Source organism: Bos indicus x Bos taurus, chromosome 2, assembly GCF_003369695.1.
Source record: "Bos indicus x Bos taurus breed Angus x Brahman F1 hybrid chromosome 2, Bos_hybrid_MaternalHap_v2.0, whole genome shotgun sequence".
Classification (NCBI taxonomy): domain Eukaryota; kingdom Metazoa; phylum Chordata; class Mammalia; order Artiodactyla; family Bovidae; genus Bos; species Bos indicus x Bos taurus.
The window spans coordinates 26,142,767-26,164,593 of record NC_040077.1 but is presented as its reverse complement, the minus strand read 5'-3'; the positions used below and the strand labels follow the sequence as shown (position 1 = coordinate 26,164,593).

The following is a 21,827-nucleotide window of genomic DNA, read 5'->3' as shown; positions in this document are numbered from 1 at the left end:
GAATTCATTTTCATTTGTGATTCTAAGGAAAAATTCACTTTTTAAAGAGTTTCAGGCTTACATTTCTACCTTACCAAACTTATCTCAATGTGATCAGTACGGGCAACTTTAATTATTGAACCCTTGAAAGTGCCTTGTCTCCCCAACCCCTTCCCTTTTTCCTGTCATGCACTATAAAACTTAAAATATGTACCGTTGTTTAAAGTCTGTTTGCATCTAACACATTTTAAATTAATATCAATCTTCCTTTGTTTACTCTCAGGTGGTTTGATAGTGGATTTTTGTTTTTTCTAAAAAAAAATTGAGAATGGATGTCCAGTTCTTTTTTCCTCCATTTTAAATTTTGGTTATTATATTTGAAGGGCTTTGCTCTCTTATTTTCAGAGAGGGCAGTGGCACCCCACTCCAGTACTCTTGCCTGGAGAATCCCATGGACGGAGGAGCCTGGTGGGCTGCAGTCCATGGGGTCGCGAAGGGTTGGACACGACTGAGCGACTTCATGTTCACTTTTCACTTTCCTACATTGGAGAAGGAAATGGCAACCCACTCCAGTATTCTTGCCTGGAGAATCCCAGGGACGGCGGAGCCTGGTGGGCTGCCGTCTATGGCATCGCACAGAGTCGGACACGACTGAAGTGACTTAGTAGCAGCAGCAGCAGCTCTCTGTTTTAACTTTGGAAGATAATAACCTGTTGACTTAATATACACCTCAAATGAGCGATTCCTTTGTTTTTTCCCTAAGTTTCTAAAAGACGTTGATTTCACACATGGCAAGTATTCAGTAAATAAATATTTCTTAAATGAATGAGTGAACATGAGAACTTAAGTTTAATCTGTAACTTTAAACTGCCAGTTTAAATATTTTAGATATGATGATAATCAAGGTAGACAAAATACTAAAAAATGGTACTTTCCTATAACAAGAAGCTAAAATTATGCTGAAAGTGGCTGTTGTTTTAAGTACATCATTTCTTTTAAATTAAAAATTAATTTCTGTAGTTTATAATGAGAAAAAACTATATGTGAGTAGTGTTTCTAGGCAGTATACTTGACTTCCTGGTTAAAATCATTTTGTTTGTGCTTAGTAGACAAATTCTGTTATTAAACATTTAATCATTATGAATTTTTAAAATTTTGATGATACCATCCTTTCCTATTCTTTGATGATTCCAAATATCTCCTGCCAGTCTACAGCTCCCTGGTGAGCTGCACTTGTACACATAATGTTACATATTCCTCAAACATATGTTTGAGGAATGTGTACATATTATACACTTGTATACATATTACACATGTATGTTACATGTGTACACATTCCTCATGTTACGTATTACACATGTTACACATATTACACATGTTACATATTCCTCAAACATATTATATGTTTGAGGAATGTGTACATATTATACACTTGTACACATAATGTTACATATTCCTCAAACTCAACATATATATTAATTCATCTTCTTCCCATCCATGCTTGCTCTCTTCCTCCATTTTCTATTTTAGTCAATACTACTACTGTTGATATTTACCCTTTGTAGAATGAGAGACTATCATTATTTTCTACCTTGAAAGCTGTACTGAATTCTATAATTTCTGTCATTTAAATATTTCTCTAATTCAGCCCATTCTTTTCAACAGCGCCTCTAATTTGACATGTGCTAGAGTGCTTTTGCTATCTGCTAATAGGTATTCTTGCCTCTAGTCTTGTTTTAGTGCCTTTCTCCTAAGAAGCAGCAGTATTTTAAAATTCAAATCTAATATTATCATTGTACTGCTTAAAATTACTTCTCATTGCCCAGTCTAAGTTCTGTAAATAAAAAACTTACAGATACGAAACAAGTAACATAGATAGTAATAATAATAACAGATATTTACTTATTGCCACTGCCAATCCACTGTTTTAAGCTGAACCATCATTTCACTTAACCCCTTTAAAGTAGGTGTTATTATCCACCTACTTTAACAGATGAAAAAGCAGAGTGTTTAACTAACTTGCCTAAGATCAGAAGAGTCAGAATTTAAACCTAAACAATTTAGGCTTCATAGCCGAAATCCATTGTTAACAATGATGTCTTTGGTTTGATATAATTGGGGATTGGGGACTGTGGCAAGTATGCTTGGCCCAAGAGGGCAGTTACTATTTAGCTCCAGATAATTGTCAGCATGTAAGAATGTGGGCCCAATACTGTCAGATCTTCCTATAAGTGGAAATCTGGACTTTTACAAGAAGTGTCCAATGTGTCCAATTTTTAAATGTCAGTAACTAAAAACAAAGCAAGATAAACATCTCTCCAGGTTGCATTCAGACAAGTAGCCTTCAGTTTACAACCTTTGGTCTTCAGCATACAGGTTACATTTCTAGCTTCATCTCTCATGGATCACTACTTACAGTCTAGTTACACTGGGCAGTTTACAGTACTCTTCCTATTGCTCACATCACACGCTGAACATACATATAGCCATCTGTTTCTCTCACTATCCAGACCCTAAGTTCTCATTGTCTGTAACCTGGCATGTGTTAGCTACCTAGGCATTGGGATGTTTAGAAATCTATTTAGAGGTAGCTTATAAGCACAAAGAGCATGAATGGACTCACATAACCATACTATAGGAATTGGAGTCCTAAGGATGATCAGAACCAGGGCTTCAGATGCTGGCAGAGTTCTTGCCATCTTGGATCTACCCTTCTAACTCTGTGGCTCTGCTTCATTCACTTTGGCCTTAGACAGTCTCTGCCGTAGACTAGGAACATGACGCCTGATATTTCCAGACTCACATCTTTACACCTTCCCTTTACCTCCAGTTTAAAAATCCCAAATAAGTACTCTGGCTCAGCTTACATCAAGTTCCCACCCCAACCCATTAGTATTGGTAAGAGACAGCATGTGTGTGTATGTATGCATATGTTTGCAGGCACACTGCACACATACACAGAAACACACACAAATTTCAAATCAGGCAAGATTCTTCCTTAGGGCATGATTTTAAGGTGTCATCTGACTAACTGAAGGCTCCAAAGAGGAAATGTTTTCATTTGTACAGAGACCCAGTGGAAGGATGCTGAATACTTCTTTTTAAAAGATCCGTCTTGCTATAATAAACAAACAAAAAAGATTGCAGGGGGCAGGTCATGCAGATAAACTGCTGTGCAGAAAAGAGTTCAGAAAGGAGAAGGCCTGACTGCTATCCTTTGAAAGACCTGCTTCCAAGGTCAGCCCTTGACTGGTATCTGGGATCTTTGATTTCAGGAGGGTTTCCATCATCCCACTGATAAAACTGGCTCTCTATGCCCAAACTGTACAGACAGTGTAGTTTATGATGAACGTACTTGTTTTCTTCCTGGGAGGTATGTGCCAGGCCGTGGGTACCTCTGTGTGATCAGCTCCCAATAAAAACCTTGGGCAGAGCCTCTTAATGAATTCGCGGGTTTGTATTTCAGACATACTGTCCCAGCACCTTGATGGACACATCCTGTGTTACTCTGCAGGAAGAGGACTCCTGAAAGTTTCCTCTGAACTTCACCCAATATGCCTTTTTCTTTTCCTTTGTATTTTTTGCTGTAATAAATCATAAGACTATCTGCTGTCTTGTGAGTCTTCCTAGTGAATCGTCAAGTCTCAAAGTGGTCTTAGGAACCCCTGACACAACTATTTAGGCTGAAATTAATAGGTGTGGGCAAGAAATGATGGACGCATGGTCCACGGTGTTGGGACTCATTTGAAAGATATTTAAAAAGAATTGATGGGATTTGGTGATTGTTTTACTGTGGGGAGAAAGACATAGGAAAGTATCAAGGATGTCTACAAGTTTCTTAATTTAACAACTGATTAAGTGGTAGTAGCCGTTTACTAGGGTAGTAGCATAATATAATAGGAATAACTGAAGGATTCAAGTTCAGATGTGAGTGGTTATTAGCTTTGTTATCACAAGCACATCTTTTGAAGCTCAGTTAGCCAGCTGAGACTGTTACGAAGATTGAAAGGAGACATTTGAAAAAATTTTTTATGTTATTAGGTGTATATAAATGTTCGTTATGATGGTTAAGTTACCATTTTTTTAAGTACCTAATGTGTGCCAGGCATTTTGTGTATTGTTACCACTATTTTTGCATTGTAACAGTTTTCATTGTTTTAAAATTCAGAGTAGTTAAAATATTGGGATTTTATTCTTTTCTTTTTTACTTTAGAAGGTCTGTATTGTACTACTCATCATATGATATTGGAAGCAGGTAAATTGTTGGTTTTTAGACTCCCAGGCCTGGTTATTAAGCACACGATGTGCAGTAAGGAGATTTGCCAAGATTACAGCATTATTCTGAGGTTGAGACAGAGCACACTTCCCACTGTGCTAAAAGCCTCTTATTTGTATATTATGTAGATGAATAAAGGAAATTTGATTCCATAATTTCAGGTCTGTTGGGTCACAAATACAATACCACATTTTATTGTTGAACAACAGCCAGTTACACATGCAAGGAAAGGCATGTATTTGTGAGGTTATCTTGAGTATAAGATGTCTAGATTTCAAAGAAATAATGATCTTCTCTTTCTCTCATAGACCACTTCACCTGCATTGTGAAGGTGCTTTTTACCCTACTGTATACACAAGGTCTTGTGGCACTTTCAGTTAAATGCAATGAGGAAGATAGGTCAGCCTGGAAACACACAGGAGCCCTCAAAAAGGTTAGTGTCATGTCTAAATTTATCATTTAGTAGTTTGGTGAACTCATTTAAATTGGTGGTATGAATGAATGAGATTAGGTGTTTGAAAAGCAAAGTGAATTGTTAACAGTATTTTAATTGGAGATGGAGCACCGTCAGGTTAAAAAAGTTAAAAATGTTTTCCTTGCAGAGTGAGGTCTTTTTTGTCTATCTATAAACCTTGGCCTTTCCCTTTTTGTATCTGGACAGTTTTGTTTTGCTTTTGCTGCCAGCCTTAAACTTGCAGAAGTTATAAAACGTACATCATCATAGTTGGCAAGTAATAAAATGTATGTAGGCTTAACTGTTTTACTTATCTGTCATCTTTTCTTCTCCTTGCCTCATTCCCAGTCACAATCCAAAGATCACTTTTGACTCACTACTTGTAGATTTAAAAATCCTTCCCTTTTCTTGGGGCTTCCCCTCGGGCTCAGAGGGTAAAGAATCCACCTGCAATGCAGGAGACACAGGAGATGCAAGTTCTATCCCTGGGTCTGGAAGATCCTCTGGAGTTCAGTTCAGTCCAGTCACTCAGTCGTGTCCCACTCTTTGCGACCCCATGGATTCTTGCACGCCAGGCCTCCCTGTCCATCGCCAGCTCCCAGAGTTTACTCAAACTCATGTCCATTGAGTCAGTGATACCATCCAACCATCTTATCCTCTGGCATCCCCTTCTCCTCCTGCCTTCAGTCTTTCCCAGCATCTGGGTCTTTTCCACTGAGTCAGTTCTTCGCATCAGGTAGCCAAAGGATTGGAGTTTCAGTTTCAGCTTTAGCATCAGTCCTTTCAATGAATATTCAGGACTGATTTCCTTTAGGATGTACTGGTTGGATCTCCTTGCAGTCTGAGGACTTTCAAGAGTCTTCTCCAACACCACAGTTCAGAAGGATCAATTCTTCGGCACTCAGCTTTCTTTTAGTCCAACTCTCACATCCATACATGACTACTAGAAAAACCATAGCTTTGACTAGATGGACCTTTGTTGGCAAAGTAATGTCTCTGCTTTTTAAATGCTGTCTAGGTTGGTCATAACTTTTGTTCCAAGGAGCAAGCATCTTTTAATTTCATGGCTGCAGTGACCACCTGCAATCATTTTGGAGCCTCCCAAAATAAAGTCTCTTACTGTTTGTACTGTTTTCCCATCTATTTCCCATGAAGTGATGGGACTGGATGCCATGATCTTAGTTTTTTGAATGTTGAGCTTTAAGCCAACTTTTTCACTCTCCACTTTCACTTTCATCAAGGGGCTTTTTAGTTCCTCTTCACTTGCTGTCATAAGGGTGGTATCATCTGCATATCTGAGGTGATTGATATTTCTCTTGGCAATCTTGATTCCAGCTTGTGCTACATCCAACCTGGCATTTCTCATTTTGAACTCTGCATATAAGTTAAATGAGCAGGGTGACAATATACAGCCTTGATGTACTCCTTTGCTGATTTAGAACCAGTCTGTTGTTCTATGTCCAGTTCTAACCATTGCTTCCTTACTTGCATACAGATTTCTCAGGAGGCAGGTCAGGTGGTCTGGTATTCCCATCTCTTTAAGAATTTCCACAGTTTATTGTGATCCACATAGTCAAAGGCTTTGGCATAGTCAATAAAGCAGAAGTAGATGTTTTTCTGGAACTCTCTTGCTTTTTCGATGATCCAGCGGATGTTGGCAATTTGAACTCTGGCTCCTTTGCCTTTTCTAAATCCAGCTTGAATATCTGGAAGTTCATGGTTCACGTACTGTTGAAGCCTGGCTTGAGGAATTTTGAGCATTAGTTTACTAGTGTGTGAGATGAATGCAGTTGTGCAGTAGTTTGAGCATTCTTTGGCATTGCTTTTGTTTGGGATCCCTCTCCTGGAGTTATACCTTTTTAAAAACTACTTTTTCCCCATGTTTAAGAATTATGTGAACAATTTAGAAAAATTGTGCAAGTTTAGTTAAATGTAAGTATTTTCAATGGCTTGAAGACAAATGAGATGTGTACTGTTGAACCAAAAAACTGAGTGAGTAGTTTGACTTAGACACAGGTGAAATAAGAAGAATGCATGCTCAGTCACTAAGTTCTGTCTCACTCCTGCAACCTACTTCCTTGTTTATTTGGGAAAGTTGGCAGGAAAAAATAATAAGTGTCGTGAAAATTGAAACTTTTCTTTGTTCTGTAGACTCTTTTTTTAAAAAGAAGTATTTTTGGTTGGTTTATAGACTTTTTAGAGAAGTTTTAAATCACATTGAAAAGTTTCTGTTAAAATCATATCTACTGGTATTAAAGAAGAGAAAACCAGTTATAGATACATGAAATATATTCAGTATAACCTTCACTTTTATCACTAGTCTTCCTAAATCATGATGATATATCCAGAAATTTACTGTAGTATCATCATGAAGTTTGTTATATCTTAATTTAGAAATACTGGTTGTTGGACATTGAACCTGAGTATGAGGCTAAGCTTCTGCCACTGAATAGAGATACTACTTTTTTGTTCAAGACATAAAACTCTGAGAACCTCAACCTTCTCATAGGTAAATGAGAAGTTTATAACATATGCTATATAAGGGCCCCTCTGTTTCTAAAATTCTCTTTAAAATTCCTAAATAACAAAATGAGTTTTTGTCTTGTCCTTCAGTGGTTTTTCCTTCTTGCTTCTAGCTGATTCTTGGATAATTTGCCTCCTACAGTTCTTTCTTTCTTCTAAATATTTTTGTTTCCCTAAATGTACTCTAACCTGATATTTTGGATTATTTATATTCAAATCAGATATAACTGGTTTCTATGCTGTGCCATTGTTGAAATTTTTTTCAGTAAGTTTTCTAATCATGAAAAAGTATAAATTTAAACATTTTCTCATATAATTTGGTTCTAAATCTGTTCATCTGACTTTTCTCTAAAATGAGACCTGCTGCTGCTGCTAAGTCGCTTCAGTCGTGTCCAATTCTGTGCGACCCCAGAGACGGCAGCCCACCAGGCTCCCCTGTCCCTGGGATTCTCCAGGCAAGAACACTGGAGCGGGTTGCCATTTCCTTCTCCAATGCATGAAAGTGAAAAGTCAAAGTGAAGTCGCTCAGTCATGTCCGACTCTTAGCGACCCAATGGACTGCAGCCTACCAGGCTCCTCCATCCATGGGATTTTCCAGGCAAGAGTACTGGAGTGGGATGCCATTGCCTTCTCCAAAAATGGGACGTACTGACAGAAAATTAGACAATTGTAAATCTATGATGAAAGGAACATGAAGTAATTTAGGTAACTGTTCTGTCAGTTTTTCTCACTTTGATCATTGTTAACTGTTTTTAAAAATGCTTAATAAAACATTTAATATGAAGCAGATTCTTATCAGAACATAAATTAGAAATTTATAGCTATATAAATTGCTTTTGGTTTGCCACATTATTGGCTTTTCCTACCATAGATCTAAGCATAAATGTACTTTTTAGGTACATAAACATATATCCCACAGTGCTTGCTCAGTTCTTATATTTTACTATTTTAAAAAAATGTACATTTATGCATTTATGCTTAGATCAATGGTAGGAAAAGCCAATAATCCTGTATATCTACAGGATTGTAAATTACAGCAGCAGTAATATTTATGAATAATGAGATATCACTGTGATTTCTGTAATTATTTTGTATTGTTCATTCCTCCTTTAAAAAATTTCCTTCTTTCTTTAGCTCTTCTTTCCTCTTTTAGTCTCTTCTTTCCTTTCTTCATTGAATCTCATTTATTCATCTCATCCTTGTAATTCCTTATCGTCAGGTGTGATAATTCCAATGAAAAACAGACCTAATTTGGTAAATAAAATACATAGCTCCTATGTATTTTTCAAAGAGATTTTAGAGTTAATTTGATAATGAGGTTTAGTTGGGGAAAAAATGATTATTAAAATCAGTATAAATTGTGTTGTTTTGGTTAGTGGAATTTCTGTTAAGAGTATTTATACCAGGATTTCTTAGTCTGGGCTTCTTTCCCTTTGATTTGCTTTTGGGTTTGGGACCATGGCTTCCCTGGTGGCTCAGAGGTTAACGTGTTTGCCCACAATGCGGGAGACTTGGGTTCAATCCCTGGATCAGGAAGAGCCCCTGGAGAAGGAAATGGCAACCCACTCCAGTATTCTTGCCTGGAGAATCCCATGGACGGAGGAGCCTGGTGGGCTACAGTCCATGGGATCGCAAAGAGTCGGACACGACTGAGCGACTTAACTTCACTTTAGGACCATAGCATCTAGCATATATTCAAAGGGCCTGTCACCCCCAAAAGTTAAGAAGCACTGTAATTTAGACAAAGCATCTACCCAGAAAAGCATCTGTTGCATCTCTCAACCCTTAAATTCTCTTCTTAAGTCACATACATTTGCCACTTCTCCCACAGGATTCTTCTTATCATGATCCTAGGTCTTTTATTCATGGTCTCAGAAATCTTCTTCTTAAGCTTTACTTCTTAAAAAATTAAAGCTTTACTTATTAAAGCTTATCTTCTTAGCTTTACCAAAGAGCCTACTCTTTGCTTTATTCAGATATTGCTGACGTAAAATATGATTTCCTAAGACTTCTTATGCATGAAATAAAGTTATTTTCTTACCTAATACTCTTCTAGTGAGAGAGTTTTCAATACAAAACAATGACTACTACATTATATTTGACTTTCTGATCTGATATAGTATTTCTTGTTTGTAAAAAAAATACTTAAAATGATTTTGATAATAATTTAAAAGCTAGTTATCACTCAATAACTTGCTTGGGTGATATGAGTATCATTGTGGGGAATATTTTCCCCCTAAGTAGGAAAGTATTTTACTTGAAAAACATTTCTGTTGTTAGGCTCTATAAATCTTTTACTCAAAGGAGTGTGTTTTGAATTAGACTTTTAGGCTGTCTTGTATATATTCACAACATTAAATATGTCACATTAATTAACAAAACGCAAAATTGTGGTAATATTTTTTTTTAGTTGCTTATTCAAGAGCTACTCTTATTAAATCAATTCTAAAAACATAATATGTTGCTGTTTTGATATCCAGTGGGATATGGATTCTTGCAAATTATATGTAAACTACAAATCACATATTTGGCAAGTGATCAATAATCCTGCTGATTAATTAGGCAAGGGTGAAGTAGGTCACATGATATCAGGATAGCAGTTGCTGCATCAGAGACTTTATAGTTTATCAAGACATGATCATACTACATGGCTGCAACATGGCAGAAAGCAGAGGGGTAATTAAAGATAATGCAAATAATTGATTAAAAAAAGAGAGACATCCAGTCAAGTTCCAAGGTCAAAAACTCCACTACCAAAATCCAAAATAAATCCTATCAGTTAGCCAGCAAGTGTTTATTACTCAGATTTTTGTTATGTAAACGGTGACATAGAAGATATAAAGTATAGTTTCTGACATTTTGGAATTTACAGTCTAATTGAAGAGAGCACAGTAACATGTGAGAAAGGATGTATCGTCAAATGATAAATTCTGTGGTCCTATCAGCGCCTTAAAAATTCAGGTTAAACGTGTATCCCACAGTGCTTGCTGAGTTCTTATATTTTACTATTTTTAAAATGTAGTTAATGAACAGAATAAACAACATCACAACCAAGTTATTACTTTTATTGTAATTTATACTTTACAGTAATTTGCAACACCTTTTAATACTTCAGTGAATGTAAAAAGTACATTTCTTTATGTGAAAAGCATTATTGAAATAAACTTAAATTTATTAATAGCCATTATTTTTCCTTTCTTATAAAAAGTATAGTCATTAAGCTTATTTAATTTGTAGACTGTTATTTAATGTCATTTGTAATTTTGTAATAAACATATGGTCCTGTTTATTTTTATATTAAATTGTTTTAACAAGTTCTACTCGAGGAATTTGAGAGAACTTGTAAAAGAAAATAATTTGGGGTCCATATTATATTTCGTGCATATATGATTTGTATAATTATAACAATTGTATCATTATAATGATAACTTCTGTTAGCTTTTTTCATATCACACCATAAACACTTTTTTATGTAGCTCAAATTTGTTATATTTGCTGCCTATAAAATAGTCTGATATGTCATAATTTAGGTAACTGCTTCCTTTTGTTAGTCATTTCTAATTTTCTACTGTTACAATGCTTTGGTGATTGTCATGGGCATAAAGTTATTTTTTTCCTTTGAGATTATTTCCTTAGGAAAGAATTTCCAGGAATGAGAATTACTGGGACAAAAGATATGACTTAGATATGTTCATTTACACATATATTATGTAACTTATATTCCAAGGAAGTATTGGAATAGCTTTAATACCCTTCCTGATTTCGTCGTGCATCCAGAGGTGTGCTGTTGTACACAGATTTTGAGAAAGTGAACTTTACATGCTTGAGAAAAAGTATTCTTTCTAATGTAAATGTTTTTGTAATTTTCAGTGACTAATGAAATTACTTTTTAATTTTTCCAGAATACTTGTGATGCAGAAAAGTCTTATGAAGTGTTATTGAGCTTTGTGATAAGTGAACTGTCTAAAGGAAAGTTATACCATGAAGAAGGAACTCAGGAGTGTGCAACGGTATGCTCTAAGACCAGATGTAGTGGTTATTTAAAAATTTAGATTTTCTTGACATTATGAACATGACTTTTTAAGCTATGTCTATTACATTAATAGAATGAATTGTTCTGATTTTCTTTTTTAACTTTAGATTATCCCTGTTGCTTGGTCTCCTGAATCCATGGAAAAATACTTACAGGACTTCTGCTTACCATTTCTCAGAATCACCAGCCTTCTTCAGCACCACCTTTTTGGGGAAGATTTACCTAGCTGCCAGGTATAAGTTTGGATAGAGAGTAGGGAACCTTTTTTTTAAAATAATTAACTAATTTAAAAAATATACCGATACAATATTATGCTTATATCAATATCCAGAACTGCCATACAAAGATGAAGGTGAAAGCGTTAGGTCGCTCAGCTGTGTCTAACTCTTTGTGACCCTGTGATCTGTAGCCTGCAGGCTCCTCTGTCCATGGAATTCTCCAGTCAAGAAAACTGTAGTGGGTAACCATTCCCTTCTCCAGGGGATCTTCCCCACTCAGGGATCAAACCCAGGTCTCTTGCATTCCAGGCAGATTTCTTTACTGTCGAGCCACCAGGGAAACCCCCCATACAAGAATATGTTACTCCAACTCAAAGGAGTAGATATTTAGAATATTTACTATTATTGTTACTTTTTTATTTGTTAGTATCCACCATTTTTATGGTAATATTACTAATATTTTATGTTAGAGGAGTTTTTGATTAGATCTGTGATAATAAATCCCAGTACTTGAACAAATGATAGTATTCATATTGATATATTTTTCATATTGATATATTTATTACTAATCATCACTGGCTTTTAATATCCTTTTTGAAGGATATTATGTTGATCAGCAAGCTGATTGTTTAAAGATCTGATGGCATTTATATAATTTTAGAATTTAAAAATATTCAATTTGTAGCCAATTAAAACTTGAATGAATGATCACTGATTTAATCTAGTTTATAAAACTGTGGGTCAGTATGAGTAGGCAAAAAAGTGGAAAAGAAAGTAGGAAACCAGAAGGTAAGTAAATCAAGCTGTGTTTATAGGATTATGACCCTGTCATTATTTGTCATTCATTTTCAGGGAATTTTCTGTGAGAGTTAAATTACTTATCATATTTATGGTCTTTGAAGCCTGCATGCAGTATAGCAGAATTAAGCCGTTGATTATTCCTTCTCTCTTAAATAATTGACTATTGCATTAAATAGTTTAGATTCATTTTTTTTATCAATAGAGCAGGAAGATATAACAGTTATAATATATATGCATGAAACAACAGAACCTCAAATTACATAAAAATTGACAGAATTGAAAGAAGAAATAGACAATCCACAATTACAGCTGCAAGCTTCAATGTTCTTTCTTAGTAATCAATAACAAATAGAAAATCAACTGGGATAAATGAGACTTGAACTATACTATTATTCAACTTGATATAACTGACATCTATAGGATATTTCACCAGACAGTAATAACAGAATGCATATTTTTAAAAATGCACATGGCCCATTCACCTAGAATATACCATATGCCAACCCATAAAGCAAGTAACAATAAATTTAAAAGAATTGAAATCACAAAACAGTTTTCTTACCACACAGAATTAAATTAGAAAATCAATAACAAAGAAATACACAAATCCCCAAGTATGTGAGAATTAAGTAGTATAGTTCTAAATAACTTAAGTATCAAAGTAGAAATCACATGGAAACCAGAGAACATTTAAACTGAGTGAAAATGAAAATGCAGCATAGAAAAATTGTGAAATGCCACTAAAATATTTCTTGGAGAGATACAGCTTCAAATGCTTATATTTGAAAAGAAGAAAGGTCTAAAATCATTTATCTAAATTTTTACTTCATGAAAAAAGGGATAGAGCAAACTAAATCCAAAGCAAGTTTAAAAAAATTACAAAAATCAAAGCAGAAATCAATGACATAGTAGTGAAACAGTAGAGAAAATCAGTGAGTTCAGACAAGATCAGGCACGTTCAGGGTGATATGGCCGTAGACCATCCATGAGTTCAAAATCTGGTTCTTTGCAAAAATCAATAAAATGGATACACGTAAATGTCAGGAGCTCAGCTAAGCTGGGAGAGAGAACTGAGTTGTTAGGTACTGGACGGGATGATTAAAGCTGCAAGCCACAGATGAAAGAGTTAAGCCTTTAAATCAGTTACCATTGATAGTATATGCAAGAGGCTAAAACCAGGGAAAATGCTGATTCCTCATTCATCACCTCATAGAATGAAATGGTGTACCAGTTGAGGGTCAAATGGATCAGCACAGATGTTAAGGGAGTCTCAAACAGAAGGCTCTTTCAGTGTTATGTACTCTGAGGTGGAGAGTGGGTGAGGGGGTTGGGACAGGAGTGGAAAAGTGCTGGGTACTGAGTCAGAGTGGGGAACTGGTGTACTGAGTCAGAGTCAGGGTTTCACCTTTTTCCCTTCATAAGGTGCCCTTGGCAGAAGTGTCAAAGTGACCCCTGCCCGAGGCCTCAGATAAAGAAGCCTAGGAATAAAGGCACCAGGGCTAGGAATGTAACTATGTGAAAGAGCATGACTCACGGGGGGCCTGAGACCATGCCTGCACATCCCTTCAGAGACTGCAGAGCACTATGTATTGTGAATTCCGTGTTTTCACTGTTCTTCTTTATCCACACTGACAGTCTATGTCTTTTTAACCAAAAGTCACTGTCCTTTTGCTCCGTATTAACATTTGACTTCCTAGTGTAGCTAGATTCTATAGACTACCAGAGAGTCTATAGATAACTGACAGTGCTATTTTTAAAATATGTAAATATATAAATGAAGCAGATGCTATGGTACTTAGGAATTAAATTTCAAAGAGAAATATTATGGGAATATTGGCTATAACAGCTTGGAGCCTTTTTCTTTCTTTGCTCCTCTTACTCCCTTTATTTAGTTGAATCAGTTAAGAAAGTTTTCATACTATCCAAAAGTAATTGATGAGAATGACAGAGTATCTGTAGTGGGAAATGCTTATGAGAAATGTCTTGAGAATTTTCTGTTTTATATCTAAAAGGAAGAAGAAGAATTTTCAGTTCTTTCCAGCTGCCTGGGACTTCTGCCAACATTCTACCAAACAGAACATCCATTCATCAGTGCCTCCTGTCTGGATTGGCCAGTTCCGGCATTTGATATTATATCTCAGTGGTGTTTTGAGATAAATTCATTTACTGAAAGACATGCTGAACAAGGAAAGGTATGTAAAAAGAGATACACTCGCTATAGTGGTGATATGCCAATAGGTAAGAGAATACTTAATTCATACTTCCTAATGGTCTAGGGAACCTAGAATGGTCAAAGACATTTAGTTTTTAATTCAGTAGAACTGTTAAGATGTCCCTTGATGGAGGATAGGACACGGTTTCCTTATGACAGTACTAAAACCACAGAAGAATCCAGAATATCAGGGAAACAAAAATTAAAGACCAAAATCTTAGGTCTAATTATGAGAGATGGCACTCCCTGGTTCCCAAATCTGTGTATTCCATCTATAAGGGAGCAGTCACCCTTATGTACTGGTGCTTGTTTAGCTCATATACCTCATTCTGTAGGACCATATACCTCATTCTATAGGTGTTTTCTTCTAGTTGGTACCATCTAAAAATTCATCAGCAAAGAAGTTGATTATTTAAAAGACCAGTGAGTTTTTCAGATGATTGACTACCAGTTAAGATCAATTAATTCATAGACATCCACCTCTTGCCTTACATCTTTCTGTATGAAGAAAATCCTTTGACTAGAGACCATGTGGTGTATGCTGCTGGGCAGTTTACAACCTAATCTAGGTAAGTATCAAGGTCAGTGAGGACAAACTGCTGTTCTTTCCACTGATGCAAGGGTTCCATATTTAATCAGCTCATCACAGAATATGCAGTCTTTGGAGTCAAGAGCTGGGCACTGAGTATGACAAATGCATATTGTAAACACATATGTTGTCCTTATCCTTGCTTCCATGGCCACTTTATCCATGAACTTACTGATAAACACCAAGCTGGATAATTGGTTATTGCATTGATTAAGATGTATTGTGGCTGTTAGTACTGTGAGAAGATCACCAGGTAAACTGCCAACCTGTATACAGTTTCTTAAAATATAGATTCATACTACATTTTATGTGTTTTAAGTGTTAAGGAAGTAGCATTTAGAGAAAACATAAATGCTATTTCCAGTATTTTTGTATAAGTACAAGAACAAAATATCCTATAGGGAAATTTAACTGATTTTTTTTTTCATACTTCCTGACAACATTTATGAAAAGAATTGTAGCCCTAGCACTGACAGATACAAAAGCTCTCAACAGCTTGAGGTGTAAGATTTTTCATCTTCTAGAAAAGAAACTCCAGATGATAAAGTACTGAAATAGAAATGTAAATTATAACCATGATCTTCCCCAAAAGAAAAAGCCAATGAATTGTTTGATCACACTCGGGTCTCCTGCACGGCAGGCGGATTCTTTACCATTTGAGCCACCAAGTGTCCTTTTGCTTATCTAAGAAAGGTCCAAAACTTAGTTTTGAAAAACGTGTAACTGTTTAAAATTATGCATCAAGAATATTAAAAAAAAATACATCTGCATATATTTTCCTTGCATCCTTAGTTATATTTCATATTTTTCTTTTAAAGTAATAAGAAATTTAAATGTTTGAGGGTGCTTAATCTAAAATTTACATCATGTAGTAATTGAAAAAGCGTGAAAGTTTTAGTTGCTCAGTCGTGTCTCACTCTTTGCGACCCATGGACTGTAGCCCGCCAGGCTCCTCTGTCCATGGGATTCTCCAGGCAAGAATATTGGAGTGGGTAGCCATTCACTCTCTTCTCCAGGGTATCTTTCCGACCCAGGGATCAAACCCACATCTCTTTATGTCTCCTGCATTGGCAGACGGGTTCTTTACCCCTGGTGCCACAAAGGGACTTAAATTAAATAGAATATATTAAATAGAGAATGATAATTTTTTTTTTTTTTTTTTGAGAATGGTAATTCTTGAAGGACTATTTTAGTCTTTTGTAAAATGGAAATGGCAAGAGTGTTTATAAAGAAAGAAAAAGCCACATTCTTGGAGACAGATTTCTTAAAAAAAAAAAAGAAAGAAAACAGCCTTTAAAAAACAAATATTTTGTATAAGTAACTTAAATGCATAGGACTGATGAATATTTTGAATAATGTTTTAGGCGTTGCTTATCCAAGAGTCAAAATGGAAATTGCCACACCTTCTACAGTTGCCTGAAAATTATAACACCATTTTCCAGTACTACCACAGAAAAACCTGTAGTGTCTGCACCAAGGTTCCTAAAGACCCTGCCGTTTGCCTTGTTTGTGGTACTTTTGTATGCCTGAAAGGACTTTGCTGCAAGCAACAAAGTTACTGTGAATGTGTATTGGTAAGCAAGAGTAAATAGTCTAAAATTTATGGAAACTCAAATCTCATATCACATGGAAATGTGGTTTGTTTTACATACAATGCAGTGTGTATTACATACAAAAATATGGTCAAACCAACTTCAGATTTAACTATTCTTTGGGTTAAATACATGATACATATAAGGATCTTGATTTTGTTGTTGTTTTACATCCAGTAGAAGGGTAAAAAACAAAACAACAACAAAAAAACCCACTTAAGGTTTTTTATGAGTAAAACCTTTCATAAGTGCAGCTCCAGTTCCTCTCCCTACCCCCCTGTCCTGCCCTTTAATGAAATATATGTTTAGATGTTATGCTGTGGAACAACCGTTAGATATGCTGTTCTAGACACTAGCTTCTGAATTAGATTTAGGTTAGCTCTTAATTGATTTCCTAGATAATCCTTATCCAAATTCTTCCAATGTATTGTTAATAAAGGATTAAGAATGAGATTATAAGTTTAACTTAGATGAAATCTGATTTTAAAAAATTTAAATATTTCTGTATTATTTAGAAGACAATTAGGGCATTATTCATTTTCTTTTCTTGTGAAGTCTATTTACATTTTTTTTATTTTTTAGCATTCTCAGAACTGTGGTGCTGGAACAGGGATTTTCCTTTTGATCAATGCATCAGTGATTATCATCATTCGAGGCCACCGCTTCTGCCTCTGGGGTTCTGTGTATTTGGATGCTCATGGAGAGGAAGACCGAGATCTTAGGTTAGATGTTCATGGATATATTCTCGTGTTTTATTCAGCTTTGGCCAGTAAGAATAATGTGCCATTCCTGGCTTTGTAATTGTGTTGATAATAATAATTATTCTTTATTTTAAGAAATTCTGGCAGTCATTAATTTAGAGCTGTTTCTAATTGGGGGGATATTTTCCCCATATGATGTTAAGGAAATACAAATAAACCAATTTCCTAGGTGAGATTTTTGCCATAGAGTTTTTAAACTGTGTGGGAAAGCTTCATTGTATTATATTATTTTAATGCTTTTTTTTTTCTTTTCATTCTAGGCGAGGCAAGCCTCTCTACATTTGTAAAGAAAGATACAAAGTTCTTGAACAACAGTGGATTTCTCATACTTTTGATCACATCAATAAAAGATGGGGTCCACATTACAATGGGCTGTGACTCACCACCTTGGCATTGCATTATATCATTTTCATTAAGAATTTATCAACAATAAGCTTTAACTTAATTTGGGGGATTAACGCTTTTGCTGAGGGAAAAAAGAAAACATACATTATAAAGCCTTTCCAAAATTAGGTGCTTGGTAATCACATTAATGGTATAATAATTTTTTTTTTAATATCTGGAGAGCATAACAAGTAACAAGTTAAACCATTCTTTAGTGGTCCTTTTTTTGTTTAAGTCCACAATTGATAAGAAGCACAACTTGTTGACAAAATCATTTTAAAATGATTCTCCCAACAGTGCATATCTGCTTTTCATTGATATTTAGAGTGGGTGTGATTTATTTAAAGTTTTACTGCTTCTTTATATCTGTGTGTTTTAATTTGCATCTGCTAAACATAATGCATCCTTTCCCTCTGCCATTCTTGTGTTGATTTGAGATTTTTGCTGTATGTAATTAGAAAAAAATGTAAAACATGATTTATGTGAAATATTGTATAGTAAAAGTTGGTCTAATAGTAGAACTTTACAATTTTTTCTTATTGTGAGGAATCTGTTAAAAGTTTAAGGCTTTGCTGAAAACTTAATTCATTCTCAGGAATTTCATAAATATTCTCCCCAGGTAAATAATTGAAATAGTTGTAAAATAAGTAGATAGCTGCTGTTAATATAATACAGTACATTTAGGGGGGCATTTGTGTGGTTGGGGGAGTCCCTAAAAATCAAAATTTGCCATTTCACTTGGATAAATTACTTGCGGTAATAGCAAATAGATTTTATTATAAAATCAGAAGTTTTAAGAACATACACATGGCAGATTTTGATTCTGTGCATGCCCACCTTTTATTACCAACCAAGTTTTTGTTTAAATGATTGGATTGGAAAAAAGCTCTGACTTCCCCACAAATGGAGCATAGTTTTGGAACTTTCCTTCTCAGCTCAAGAGGTTCATCTGTATTGTATTTGTGCAGTGTAATCATTGTTATTTCTGCTTGGATTCCTAAAAGGGAAAAAAAAAAAAGGCTCAATGGTGATGATCCTCATGAGTGAGCTGTACACCTGCATTCTTGTTTGAGGCTGCTGGGAAAAGCAGTTTATGTTTGTAGGATTTTTAAGTCAGTAAGAATGGAAATGATTGAGCTAAAACCCACTCTGTACTTACAGAAGGAAGATTACAGAAAAGCATGTTATATATTGCTGCCACAATTTTTCTTCCAAATGATTCAATAATTTGATGATTATTTAATATATATAGTACTATCAAGCAATTCCTGGTACTTTGGACTTCCATGGCTTGTTATATAAAATTACATTTTTATGTGTAAAAATAAACTAAAAAACATCTAATGGTAAAATAAAATCACAGATCTGTGTTCTAAAAATTGTTGAATGACATGATATTACAGGATATAAAAATGGACTTTAAATGATGGCCTTGCATTAAAATAGAACAGTAAATATTCAAGTATGTTCAAAAAATCAAAAGATTACCTATGAACCTACAATAAAACACATGGAAATAGCTTGCTATTTTTATATACATTTCCAAAATATTAAGATAACTTTCTGAAAGACTAGAATGATTCTGTTTAATTAAGTAGCTGTCCTTTCCAACACATTGCTACTTTTTAAAATACTGTATCATAAGTTCAGCCTGTCATATTTTTTGCATTGGTCATTATGGATACCAGACCATTTGTAAGTGTGATTGAAGAGCAAAATGCTAATTTACATCTCTAGGAAATACTGTTACAGGATTCATGAACTTGGATAATTCTACAGTTTGAAACTCTGATGCTATATATACATGGTATAATGTATTCAGACTTTGATTACTACATATTTAAAATGGAATGTTTTATGGTTGTGCATATGGATGTGAAGTGAAAATATTAGCCTTAACATTAAATTTTGGGTATTTGATAGTGTTTATTTTGATATTGGTGAATTAGTCACCAGTAAAATTTTAAAAAGCACTTGGTTGAAAATTGTACTTGAATTACATACATGCATGCTGCTAAACTAGAACTTTAATTTTTCCCCCATAACTTTTATAAGTCCCATTTATAAACCTACTTTTAAAAATAACAGGTCCAAGGTAGAGTGATGTGTGTATATTATTCAAGAAAATGTCCTGGTGTGATATCTTGTATGAATGATCATTTAAATACAGTACATTACTGTAGAAGCTAAATCAATCTTTATAATTAAGCAGAAATTACAAAACTAGGAATAATCAACATTGTAAGATATGTTAATAAAAACCTACTGTCACTTGGTTTGTGAAAGGTCCTTAACATGCTTATTCTTACATGTTTTTATTTTTTCAAAGATATTGACAATAATATATGTGAGTGAGCATAAATGAAAAGATCAAAGCATAACATAACTAATAGTTGCTGTAAGGTGGAGTTAATATAAAGCGTTTGCTTTTCCATTAACCTTTTATTTACAGAGCTAGTTCCTGTTCCTTCTTTGTCTCATAACTAATATAAAACCTTTGCTAGGTGCAGTATGTGTTTTTAGAAGCAGGAAATGGGTGAAAGAAAAGGAAATGGATTTTTGGAGAAGCAAATGGATGTGCTGATCTGAAGAACACTGCTGTGGTCCCTTTTGCTCCCTGATAATTCCCAACTAGACTTTAGGAATCTCAAGTGCTTTAGTTCAGTTTAGTCGCTCAGGCATGTCCGTCTCTTTGCGACCCCATTGACGGCAACATGCAAGGCCTCCCTGTCCATCACTGTCTCCCAGAGTTTACTCAAACTCATCTCCTTGAGTCTGTGATGCCATCCAACCATCTCATCCTCTGTCGTCCCCTTCTCCTCCAGCCCTCAATCTTTCCCAGCATCAGGGTCTTTTCCAATGAGTCAGCTCTTATCATCAAGTAGCCAAAGGATTGGAGTTTCAGCTTCAACATCAGTCCTTCCAATGAGTACTCAGGACTGATTTCCTTTAGGAAGAACTGGTTTGATCTCCCAGCAGTCCAAGGGACTCTCAAGAGTCTTCTCCAACACCACAGTTCAAAAGCATCAATTCTTCGGCACTCAGCTTTATTTATAGTCCAACTCTCACATGCATACATGACTACTGGAAAAACCATAGCTTTGGCTAGACAGACCTTTGTTGGCAAAGTAATATCTCTGCTTTTTAATATGCTTTCTAGGTTGGTCATAGCTTTTCTTCCAAGGAGTAAACATCTTTTAATTTCATGGCTGCAGTCACCATCTGCAGTCATTTTGGAGCCCCCCAAAATAAAGTCTCTGTTTGCACTGTTTCCCAGTCTATTTGCCATGAAATGATGGGACCAGATGTCATGATCTTAGTTTTCTGAATATTGAGTTTTCAGCTAACTTTTTCACTCTCCTCTTTCACTTTCATCAAGAGGCTTTTTAGTTCTCCTTCTGCCATAAGGGTGGTGTCATCTGCATATCTGAGGTGATTGATATTTCTCTTGGCAATCTTGATTCCAGCTTGTACTTCATCCAGCACAGCATTTCTCATGATGTACTCTTCATATAAGATATATAAGCAGGGTGACAATATACAGCCTTGACGTACTCCTTTCCCTATTTGCAACCAGTCTGTCGTTCCATGTCCAGTTCTAACTGTTGCTTCCTGACCTGCATACAGGTTTCTCAAGAGGCAGGTCAGGTGGTCTGCTATTCCCATCTCCTTCAGAATTTTCCAGAGTTTGTTGTGATCCACACAGTCAAAGGCTTTGGCATAGTCAATAAAGCAGAAGTAGATGTTTTTCTGGAACTCTCTTGCTTTTTCTATGATCCAGCGGATATTGGCAATTTGATCTCTGGTTCCTCTGCCTTTTCTAAATCCAGCTATAACACCTGGAAGTTCTTGGTTCACGTATTGCTGAAGCCTGGCTTGGAGAATTTTGAGAATTACTTTGCTAGCGTGTGAGATGAGTTTAATTGTGCAGTAGTTTGAGCATTCTTTGGCATTGCCTTTCTTAGGGTTTGGAATGAAAACTGACCTTTTCCAGTCCTGTGGCCA

General features: G+C 35.4%; 1 protein-coding gene across 6 annotated transcripts in view; it reads left to right on the top strand.

Annotated features, from left to right (window-relative positions):
* UBR3 (ubiquitin protein ligase E3 component n-recognin 3) overlaps window positions 1-20,111 on the top strand; it is a 204,332-nt gene extending 184,221 nt beyond the window's left edge. For 4 of the 6 annotated variants that reach the window (XM_027558103.1, XM_027558090.1, XM_027558093.1 and 1 more), the window contains 7 exons: window positions 4,564-4,688; window positions 11,135-11,242; window positions 11,373-11,498; window positions 14,297-14,476; window positions 16,450-16,659; window positions 17,260-17,399; window positions 17,699-20,111. In XM_027558103.1, the coding sequence (XP_027413904.1) occupies window positions 4,564-4,688; window positions 11,135-11,242; window positions 11,373-11,498; window positions 14,297-14,476; window positions 16,450-16,659; window positions 17,260-17,399; window positions 17,699-17,816 (1,007 nt within the window). In that variant the 3' untranslated portion in view covers window positions 17,817-20,111. The remainder of the gene's footprint in view (window positions 1-4,563; window positions 4,689-11,134; window positions 11,243-11,372; window positions 11,499-14,296; window positions 14,477-16,449; window positions 16,660-17,259; window positions 17,400-17,698) is intronic. The other 2 variants (XM_027558091.1, XM_027558094.1) reach the window with 1 other exon arrangement.
* Window positions 20,112-21,827: the final 1,716 nt, after the last annotated feature.